Below are 11,213 nucleotides of genomic sequence, written 5' to 3'. Positions count from 1 at the left end.
TTTAATGGATTAGCTTTAAGAGTGCATTCAATGGATATAAATGGATATCAATGGATTCTGTACTTTTAATTAAATAAATGCAGCCTTGGTGAGCATAAGAGACTTCTTTCAAAAACCGACGAAAAGCTGAATTACTGTAGAAGAATTATTCAGATTGTATCCAATATACAGAGTTCCTGTGACTGCATGTCACTAGAAATGCCAATGCCATGAGTTCAGTTCCCAGGGATCATGATGATAAAACATATAGCCTGAACACAAGTCACTTTGGATGTGCCAGCAAGATGAAGAACTGTCAGATGAATACACGAATGTTAAAAGAAAAAAAAAAAAAAAAAAAAAAAATTCACACACCAGTCAGAAGCAGGAAGTGTGAGAGTGAAGCTGCAAAGGAAAACCATTCCTCCTCTTTACATTGAGTCTCCACTGCAGAAAAATCAATTGCACTCTCAATACAACTACAGTTAAAGATTTCAGTAACGTTTATTGTACATTCACACTGGACACTAGCAAACCAACCCATGTATTACACGTTTAAGATGACTTCTTGTGTGGAGCATGAAAAGTGTGTGGCCTTTTATGAAAAAAACAATTACGGATCTCACAAAATATTCATGTGAAACATTTCTGATCAATAGACAGACAAAAAAAAAAAAAAGATTTCTGAATGAAACAGTATTTACTAAAAATCGAATAAAACCATAATCAGTGCCCCGAGCCTTTACAAAGAGCGAGAGCTTTCAGGGGGGTGAGGCCATGTAGATGTAAAGTGTCAATTAGTGTCATCTGTGGCACGCACGCACACATTCAAACGACACAATGACAAATAAACACACACATAACCATTTACAGCCTTAATGGGAGCGTGACGTTGCAATAAGACAGATTCGTCATGCAGAAGATTCGACAAAATAGAAAAATCTCTCATGTTTGCGCCGTCTGAAGGCAGCTGTGCAACGAGAAGCACATTCCCTCTCCAGAGGCTCTCGTTCGCTGTGCAAGACGGATGACTGTACACAGCTTCTGTAGAGTTCAGTGCACTTTTACCAACTGCCACCATTCCAGTGGCCAAAGATAAAGGAAAGTAAAAATAAAAGATGATGGTAAGTTTACACCACATGGCTAACCAAGCTCTTCGAGTGACCGGATTGTCTGCAGGGCAGCGTTCACATTCTTTTCTGTGTGTTGTTACTCACGGGAGACTCACACATACACAAACGCACGAGTCGAAATCATACACATACACACAGAGAGAGAGAGACGCCCGGCAGGCCTTGGCAGAGAAGAGCAGCAGCGCTGAGGCTCTAGTGCTTGTACTGTAAACATGAGGAGAGGGACGGACTCCCTCCATCCGCTCTCGCTCGTCCAGGTCCTTCTGTTCTGCTCTCTGTGGACTGATCCTCACTTGCCCAACCGCTGCTCGCACGTCGCATATCGCTGCAGAGCACCGAACAGGTCATCGTAAGAGACATCTACGTGAGACGGCAAGGAGCTACAGGCGGAGAGGAGAGAGGAAATACTTCAGAAACATTTCATTTTTTATTATTTTTGTTTTGTTTTAAATGCATTTTAATGATGCCTTTCACCTTCTTAAATCAGTTCCATTTTTTTTTTACAATGAAAAACAGTTGAAACTACTGCATTTCATGATTTTTAACTAAAGCGTAACCACTTTATTTTCTTCCATACTGAACATTTGTGCAGTACAGAATGCATAATGAAATAAATATGATTTTAAAAGATCTCATGCTCACCAAGGCTGGATTTATTTGATCAAATATACACTAAAAGTTTAATACTATTTAGTAATATTGGTAAAAATTATAAAATACTATAATGGCAATAAAATAACTTAATAATAATAATGTAATTTATTCTCGGGATGCAAAGCTACATTTTGAGCATCATTACTCCGGTCTTAAATGTCCTTTAGAAATCATTCTCAGATGGTGATTTGCTGTTCAAGAACCATTTCTTATTCTTATCAAAGTTGGAAACTGTTTACAAAAAAAATATTAAGCAGCACAAACTATGACAATTTTTTGCTTTCAGGTTCACAAGCAATATTGTAAAAAATAATTCTCCACAATTTCAGTCATTTCCAAATGTGCAAAATTCATTTTAGTGGAATGAACATGATCAGTTGTGGTTGGATTATCTCAGTTTCCTCAGGGTATCTGGGTTGATATAATTAAAATGTAGCTAATTACATACCTGAAATGTTGGTGCATAATTGTAAATCAATTTTGCGCAATCACTTAAACTTCTGAAAATCATTTTAATTAATTTAAAACAGCCCCGATTAACAGTCTACAGATGTATTCTCATCCAAGGCTTAGAAGACTGAATGAGTTATGGTACATGGAAGGGAAACTAAACAGAGGATCAATAATGCACTGAATCAGCGCAGTTACACACTGCCATCTAGTGGAAGCGCAGAAAAACACACAAATCAATCAGTGGTGAACAATGCAAATTTACATCCACCTTTATTTCAACATCAATTGCAAGTATCACTTCTTAAGTCGACAGGATTAAAAAGTCCATATTTATACGCTTTTACTTTTAAAATGCCATTAATATTAATATTTTTTGAATTTGTGCATTAAGATTTTAGGTTCAAATTAATATAGAACGAAAAGTGTATATGGCCTTTAATAAAGTTAGTAAGGCATTTATCACTCACAATCTGGTGAGGTAAAAACTTAATTTAGACAAGTAAACTGGGATTTAAAACAGTTAAGATGGAGACTGTCAGACTGCTGGACGCTGATGATGGTTGCATGATGCAATGCGGTGAAAGTCTGCATGAGTGCTGTGATCTCACAGAGCTGCACACGTCATCACACACGCTGGGAAAGCTTCCAGAGATAAGTGTGCCAGCGTGGACAGGATTACTTGTTAATCTGTGCTGATAATCACACCAAATGATTTAAGTAATCTCTCCAGGCAAACGGAAACACAACTATGTAAATCAGACTTTCTGCTTCCGATCTCTCATTATGTCTCAAATCTTATTTATTTGTTGTACATTTTCACTTTATTTCCAGGTTTAAATTTGATTTTAAATACTATACATCTATTGTGGATTTTGAAGCCCACTGTACTTTTAAAGAACACCATCTTGTTCTTGTTTTAGCATTTTAATGTCTTTTTTTTCTGCAGTGCATGCAATATTAAATGCAACATTTTTATGAATTTAAGTCATTCTGCTCTGACTTAAGAAATTTTTAAGGCCCTAATTTGTGGAAGAACGAATGAACACTTTAAGATGCACAAAAGATAACCCAGAGGAAAGGACCAAAAAGGACAAAAATCTTAACGTTCTGTACAAAGCAATCAGCCTGTAATCTGGACAGATTGTGCTTGCTCAATTACATCGATACACAAACATACTCACATAATCTCTGTCAGTCTGATGTGCCAGGGAAGAAACCCAAGTGTGCTTTCCACAGGGCCGAACTTCAGCACCAGGTCTGGGTCTGGTATGTTCTTTGACTCTGCACAGGGGGAAAACAGGAAAAACAGCTTTTGAAGATGAATACTGAGAACACTACAGGCTCTTTTGTTAACTGAGAAGATCCTGGAGACCACAGAAACAGCAAAAGGTCCTGAACCACAGATCTGTCTCTCAACACAACATATCCTCCAGGATGAGTGAGCTCAGCGAGCTGCAATCAGAAGTTGTGCTTTAAATATTCTTCATCACTACATTCTCTATTGTGCCTCTTGTTGACATTATCATGTTCCTGATATACACTATTCTATGTTTGTAAGTGGATTTTGGTTTTGGTATACATCCAACATCACTGTAACTATAAATAATAATAAATCTTTTATTAATATAAATATCATGCAATACAATTTTGTATAAAATTGATTTACATTAATATTTTTATGACCCAATATTTATTTATACGTCAATTTACCTTTTTTATTGTGTCACAAAACAAGGTCCATTTATTTGAAACGTCAAAAGGTTAAATCATTGCATCTATAAAGAAAGGTCAAACTACCATACAAACAGCCTGTAAACTATTATATTGTTTGGTATTTTAAATGTTGTTCACAGCTTTTAAAAAGTTGATATTAAAGGTGTTTTGTTTTATTCTACTCTTGTACTGTGAAAAGAAAGACATCACCAATTAAATACATCAAAACAATAGCCCATTTATTGGCTTTTATTTGAAATTTCTCATTAGGCACTTTGAAAACTTAGTTTTTTCTCCTTTTCTTCATTTCGAATACCTACTGGCATTCTTCACTAAAGAAAGGAAAAGAACTGAACAGATCCTTTAAAAGACTAACACAAGACCTTGTGTTAGTCTTTTAAAGACCCTAAGTCTCAATGTGGATTGCTCAGACAAATTACAGACTTAATGCTCATAAATAAGTGTTTGTGCTTGTCCGCTGACCTCTGAGTAATGAGTCCAGCACAGTGACGTTAATGTCTTTGAGTGTCTTCTCCTTCTGCTCAACGGCCCTGCAGAGCTGCTGGGCTGCCTGGACGATACTGAGCCGCCCATCTTCTGGAGAGAAGACTTTCACCACTGACTGACAAGATAACACTACAGAGGACAGGAAAAAAATACTTTATATTAAATGTGGACAACAGTTAAACAGACTAAAACAATCAGGCAATGCATAGAAATTGTTGTATTTTACATTCAGAAACGGAGTGACTCAGAAAAAGTGACTAATATGAAGTCTGTCGTCTTGTTATAGTCAGACATGTGATGAGACTGAGATTAAAACAGCAATCACAAGTCACAGGTTTGTGTGTGTGTGTGTGTATATATATATATATATATATATATATATATATATATATATATATATAAACGTATAAAGTACTTGCGTTACATACAGTAAATCATTTCAACGGTTCTAAAATCAATATTGAATTAGAGATCTAAATTTACCGTCTAAAGATAGAATTGAATGCCGCATCTTTTTGACACAGAGACATGAGAAATATGTCTATAGAAAGCCTGTCTACTTTTTAACGAATTCAAATCGAAAACGAATATTCTCTGATTATGTCATCCGTATGAAACTAAAGCGAGGACATAGGTGGAGGGTGAACCAACTCCAGGGTAAGGCTAAAATCAGCTAAATGTATTAAACATCCTAAAACCGTCTCTTCAGGCAACAGTCAGACACGGGTATCATGTAGGCTAATAAAATATATGTTTAATTGGACTGAATTTGTATTCAATGCGATTACGGTTTAATAAAAACATTTGAATCTTATAAGTAGGCTCTATAACGTTACATTATTACTAACTTCAGGGGTGTCATGTCCATTCAAAGTGAGATTCCTGAGCCAAGCGGATTTTAAAATGCAGCTTCCAAAAGACAAAAATAGCCAAATAGTTATTATTGCAGCAGCATTTACAACACGGAACCGTTGTTCACTGACAAGCTGCACAAAACCACGATCATATTTTGCACAGCTGGTCAGTGATCAACGGCTATGTGTAGTAAATGCTGCTCCACGTGAAAGTATGCACGTGTAGAGATTTACCACTGATTACAGAACCGGCTTTACCGACGAGATGCGCATTAAATATCATTCTGATATTTATTGTGCATCCCTAATTAGCATCAATTAATCTTTTCCAGACAACACTGCATAAAAGTGTCTTTTTCTCCACAATTAATGTGGAGCCATGAAAAAAGATAAAAGGTGTAAACAAACTCTCATTGTGATCCATCACAGAGATCGTAAAGGTGCAAAACCTGTATTCATCCTAGACTAAATATTCTGCTATAACCTGTTTGTACAGACGTCCCTCCACAGTGTGCATCTCAAACAAAAAGCAAGAGTCGTATTTTCAGGCTGAGCCTCACCTTGATGCTCTTGTTTATCTGTGCCGTTCTTCAGAAACTCCACCGAGTATTTGGAGCTGTCCATTCCCAAAAGCTCCTGCTGCTGTTTCAGGATCTCCTCCATGAGTCTGGAGTTATTCCGCCTGAATACACCTTTAAAACAAGATGTCTCACACACATTAGACACCATAGATCCAGAACGAAACGCTCCATGTTCTTCATCCATTAAAATCAGCTTACACTTTAGCATCTCTTATATCATTAACATCAATCTAAAAATGTTATCAGCAACCTCACACTTTCAGAAGACAACTTTAGACTCTCAACATTTGAGGCTAATTAAGGAACATGTCACATGAGAGAACTCAACTTGACAGAGTGGCTTTCAGTTGGAGGGACACAGTTCTGTTTTAATAGTATTAATAATAAAACAATAAACTAAAGCAAAATTAATAGGATAATCTATTTTTAAAGGGAGGAGGGGAAAAAATCTTGAATCGGACTTCTTGGCTTCTTCTTAAAATGAGTTATTCCATAGTGGCATGAGCGAATAAAGAGTGGAATTTACGATTAATAAAAATTATTCAGATCTCTGTTCACCCTTACCACATATTTCTCAAAGGTTACAAGCAGCATATGACTTCAGACACTCCCCTGCTTCCATTGAGAAATATAGGTGAAAGGCACTGTTTTGAAACAGACCAGACAGATTGTTTCATTCTAAAATACAAGAACTAAAGTTTGAGTAATATGCTTTTCAAGGGTTCAAAGAAACATTCATGCAAATAGCGGTATTAAAGTCTAGTTTCATTCTTGAAATAAATGAATGAGAAGTTTTGGTTCATGTCTCACACACGTTTATAGTTTGTATTTTTTACGTTTAATTTGATGCAGAAACCAAAATGGGACATATAATCTTTGATCCCTATATTGATAACCATAAACATACTATATCTGCCATCAATAAGAGCAAAAAAGTGAAGCATTGGAATAAAGGAAATCATCTCTAAACACGAAGCAAGTTCGCCAAATGAACTCTTTGCTCAAGTCATGAAACAGCAGGTGACTGGATGCATGTGACTGCCATTCACTTCCCTTTATTCAATGCATAAGAATCCCAATAAGTCTTACCTTGATTATCATACACACTGACATATGAGATGCCCACTGCCATGCACCAGACCACTAGACTGGCGACGTCAGTGAAGTGGATCTCATCCTCGGTGATCAATAACCCCAGATGAAGAGGCAGCTTCTCTAACGTCCTGCCATCGGCTCCACTGCGAACCCGGCGGCTGGTCCGTTTGCCTGTGGCTCCAGTCTTTTTCAGCTTGTGTATGCCCAGGGCAAGGGGCAGCAATAAGCCCACCACGGCCCGTTTCCACCTCCAAATGTGGACTCGGAACCAGGCGACCAGCGCTCGCTGGACATAGAGCAGCGCGTGCAAAAAGCGCCACGCCATCTCATACAGTAAAGCCATGCTTCAAAGTCTTAGAAACGCGTTCCTAGTTGAATGTACCTATGGGGTTTTTCAAGTAAATGCATCATATTAAAGTAATCCGTATCAGTGTGACCGATAGTCTATCCAGAAATTAACCATTTTGGTCACTGCCAACACCACTGCGCGCCGGCTGCCATTTCTTCTTCTTGCCAACCTTTCCACTCTGAACTGCTGTGTGACATGGAGCTCTGTGATTGGACGGCTGACAGAGCGCTTGTGCGTCATTCTAACCGCTGGTCTGGGATCGGTTGTGACGTTTCCCGGCAGTGCTAAGGCAGGAGAAGAACATTTGACGGCTGATCTCAGATCAAGATAAAATCAGAATTCAGCCTTGCGCGAGATGGTGCAATACGATTGGCTGCTGTACCGGTAAATGGAATATGTAAAAAAAAAATCCTATTACTGAAATGTCATTTTGATCTAGGAATAAAAAAAAGTAAATTATTTTATGTTTACTTCAAATATACATTTCGGATTTATCTCAGCGTCATATAATATAGAAAACGTTTTATTGAAGGACATACTTGAATCTGTTTGATGATAGGATTAAAACTTTTTTAACACGTAACGTTACTACTAGTAGCCACTGTTAAATGCATCAACATTGCAACTATAAAAAGATAATTAATATATATTTTAATTTAATGTTGATGCATTTTATATAAATATTTTATTAAACTATAATACAGTAACAATTGAAGTTTTTATGTATATATTAATTTTAAATTAATTTTTATGAGTCTGTTTTATCTATCTGATTTATTTCTGGAGTTTAATTAAACAAAACTGTATTTTCCAAGCCAAATACAATTGATTTTATTTTATTGTATCCATATCACTGGCGTTGCCCATTACTGGACAAGATTAAATTTATTGTTCATTCTATAAGGGGTGAAAATAGAAATAAAGCATGCAGAGAGACAGAACAACATTGCAATGTCACATTACATTTACAAATCATATTCATCATATTCCTCATTGTCTGTGTGTTCAGTTTGGCTCTCCAATATCAAATCTCTGGTCTGCTTCTGACAGATATCTTTTGCCAGTACATAAGCTCGCCATTCATCAAGAGATTTATGAACAGGTTCGCTACAGAAATCAGGCCTGATTTCCACATCGTTTGCTAAAAGGGCCTTTTTGACATTGATGAGTTCACAGTTGCACTGCCATGGGTTTCCATCCAAATATAGAACTTTTAGTTTTGGTAGGTTCAATGCAGGCAGGGTGGAGAGTTTGTTGTTGCGCAGATTTAACACCTGAAGTCGCCTGAGAGGGTTCAGCTCACGCTCATGTATTGTGTCAATGTTGTTCCCCTTCAGATCCAAACGGACCAGTGTCTCAGGAAGCCTGATATAAAAAGAATATTAATATAACTGATTAATAGAAACAGTTATCAAGAGATTATTGAAGCATGTAACATGACCAATTAATCACATCATATTCAGTCTGATAAAAGCATAAATAAACAAACACATGCATGAAAACTGTAAATAAAAAAACGAATGCATAAACTCATGAATAAATGTGTAAATTAAGGTATAAATAAATGCATAATTAAACAAATACCTAAACTCATAAATGAAATAAACTTCACAATATAAACTGTACAAAAATGTGTAAATTAATGTGTAAATAAATGAATAAATAAAAGTGTAAACTCATAAATAAATGTGTATATTCATTTGTAATGCATGCATAAATGAATGCGTAAATAAATGCATAAATAAACAAATGTATAAACTCATAAATAAATGCATAAATAAACAAATGCATAAACTCATGAATAAATGCATAAATACTTAAATGCATAAATAAATGCATAAATAAACAAATGCATAAACTCATAAATAAATGCATAAATGAATGCGTAAATAAATGCATAGATAAACAAATGCATAAACTCATGAAAAAATGCATAAATAAACAAATGCATAAACTCATGAATAAATGCATAAATAAATGCATAAACTCATAAACTTTACTAAAATAAAATAAATGTTACTATGTAAAAACTATAAAAAAAGGCAAAAACATCAAAATGAATAAAATTGAAATTAAAATATTTCATTTAAATATTAATAGTAATTAATATTAATCATACTATTTAATATTAATATCAAGATGTTAATAAAAACTATGATTTCAATTATACTAAAAACACAGATGGAATTTTAGTTTATGTCAGAGGAAATCAAACAAATAACAATACATTAAGTAGAAAAAAAATGCACATACCCATGAGGAATAGCAGAAAGCAGATTCTGTTCTAACGCCAGGCTGGTTAGTTGAATGCAGTTTTTAAGGGCATTGGCTTCAAAGTTTTGGATGGAGTTGTTTTCCAAAAAGAGATGTTTCAGTAGTTTCATTCCTGCTAGCTGTTGGAAAGTGACTTCCTGGATATTGTTCTGCCTGCAGTCCAGCTTCTCGAGTTTAGAGGTCAATCTAGCAGGCAGCATTCGTAGCTGGTTTCCTGCCAACTCGCACACAGAGAGATTAGGCAGGCGAAGACCCCCGTCCACTGACACTAGCCTGTTAGAGCTGACAGAAAGGGTAATGAGGTTGTGCAGCTGGGACATGTCACGATTTCTCAGTGATCGAATCTGATTCCTGTCCAAGTTCAGATGAACCAGAGACTGAGGAAGACCATGAGGGACTTTGGTGAAGCGGTTTGAAGACAAATCCAATGTTTTTAGAAGCTGCAGCGAAGAGAAGAAGGTTGATGATATGGAGGAGATCCTGTTGTTTCCCATGCTAAGCAAATTGAGTAAGGGCAACCTGGGGGTGCCATGTATTGATTCGATTTGATTTCCATCCAGATAAAGACACTCAAGCCTCTGGAGTAATGTTAGGGTGTTTGTGCGTAAAGTGTTAATCTGGTTATTCTGGAGGTTCAGGACCCGCAGCTTCTTGAGGCCCTCCAGGGGCAACTCTTGCAGGCTGTGTATCCTGTTGTGACCTAAATGAAGGATCTCCAGGCCACAGGGCAAGCCATGGGGAAGCTGTCTTAACTTGTTTTTCTGAAGGTCCAGAGTTCTTAACAACATGTGAGATCTGAACACATTGGCATCGATCTGCTCGATCCCACCAGACGACAGAACCACTTCTTCAAGTCCTGGCAAACCAGAAAAATCTCTGACCTATAAATAACACAGTCTGTTTAAAATCAATATAATAGGCACTGAGAATGCTCAAATAATAATAATCAAAACTTTAATTAAAGAAAGATCACATGGTACAAAAATAATTGAACAAAAATTAAATAAGAGAAAGGCATTCTCAATCTGTAATGTGACACATAAAAAAGCCAAAAAACAACAACAACAAAAACCAAACAAACAGATATTTACAAAGAAAAAATTATTTAATCCACTGGGAATAAATAAATATATTTAAAATCAACCAATATAAAACACTATATATAATAATAATAATATAAACTTTAATAAGAGAAAAATCACATTGTAAAAAAGTGTAACAAAGAGAAAGGTATCTTGAAATGTTCAAATTCACTACAAATTTGACATCTGTAATGTGACATTTGAAAGTAAGACAGGGTATAAATGATAATAATAATAATAATAATACCCTGGGAATTAATAAGTAATCAATCAATCTTTTTAAAATCATAGGCTATTAAAATAAATAACTAATAAATAAAGAACATACTAGGATATTCTATAAGAAAAAAAATAAGATTTTTGTCCACTGGGAATTAATAAATAAACAAATCTGTTTAAAACCATCTGATATAATATAAATAAAAAAATATTAATTTAATTAAAGAAACATTACAGTATAAAGACGTAAAAAATAAAACCGAGAGAAAGACATTCTGGAATTATGAATTGAACCAATTTTACCTCTGTAATGTGACAAA

At 35.6% G+C, this 11,213-nt stretch overlaps 2 protein-coding genes across 2 annotated transcripts in view; both read right to left on the bottom strand.

Moving 5' to 3' along the window:
- Positions 1-458: 458 nt before the first annotated feature.
- Positions 459-7,511, bottom strand: LOC113120523 (dehydrodolichyl diphosphate synthase complex subunit nus1). The gene is made up of 5 exons (XM_026290392.1): positions 6,964-7,511; positions 5,854-5,985; positions 4,416-4,568; positions 3,401-3,500; positions 459-1,492 (listed from the first exon to the last, which is right to left on the bottom strand). The coding sequence occupies exons 1-5, from the start codon at positions 7,310-7,312 to the stop codon at positions 1,402-1,404; spliced, it is 825 nt and encodes a 274-aa protein (XP_026146177.1). The 5' UTR covers positions 7,313-7,511; the 3' UTR covers positions 459-1,401.
- A 571-nt stretch (positions 7,512-8,082) lies between these two features.
- The window catches only part of LOC113120510 (nephrocan-like), a 3,999-nt gene continuing 868 nt past the window's right edge, over positions 8,083-11,213 (bottom strand). The window contains exons 2-3 of the mRNA XM_026290378.1: positions 9,572-10,473; positions 8,083-8,683 (exon numbers count right to left, since the gene is read on the bottom strand). Coding sequence (XP_026146163.1) covers positions 8,284-8,683; positions 9,572-10,473 — 1,302 coding nt within the window. The 3' untranslated portion in view covers positions 8,083-8,283. The remainder of the gene's footprint in view (positions 8,684-9,571; positions 10,474-11,213) is intronic.

This window comes from Carassius auratus, chromosome 20 (genome assembly GCF_003368295.1).
Source record: "Carassius auratus strain Wakin chromosome 20, ASM336829v1, whole genome shotgun sequence".
Taxonomy (NCBI): Eukaryota; Metazoa; Chordata; class Actinopteri; order Cypriniformes; family Cyprinidae; genus Carassius; species Carassius auratus.
The sequence above is the reverse complement of the archived record's forward strand: the minus strand, read 5'-3'. Positions and strand labels throughout refer to the sequence as shown.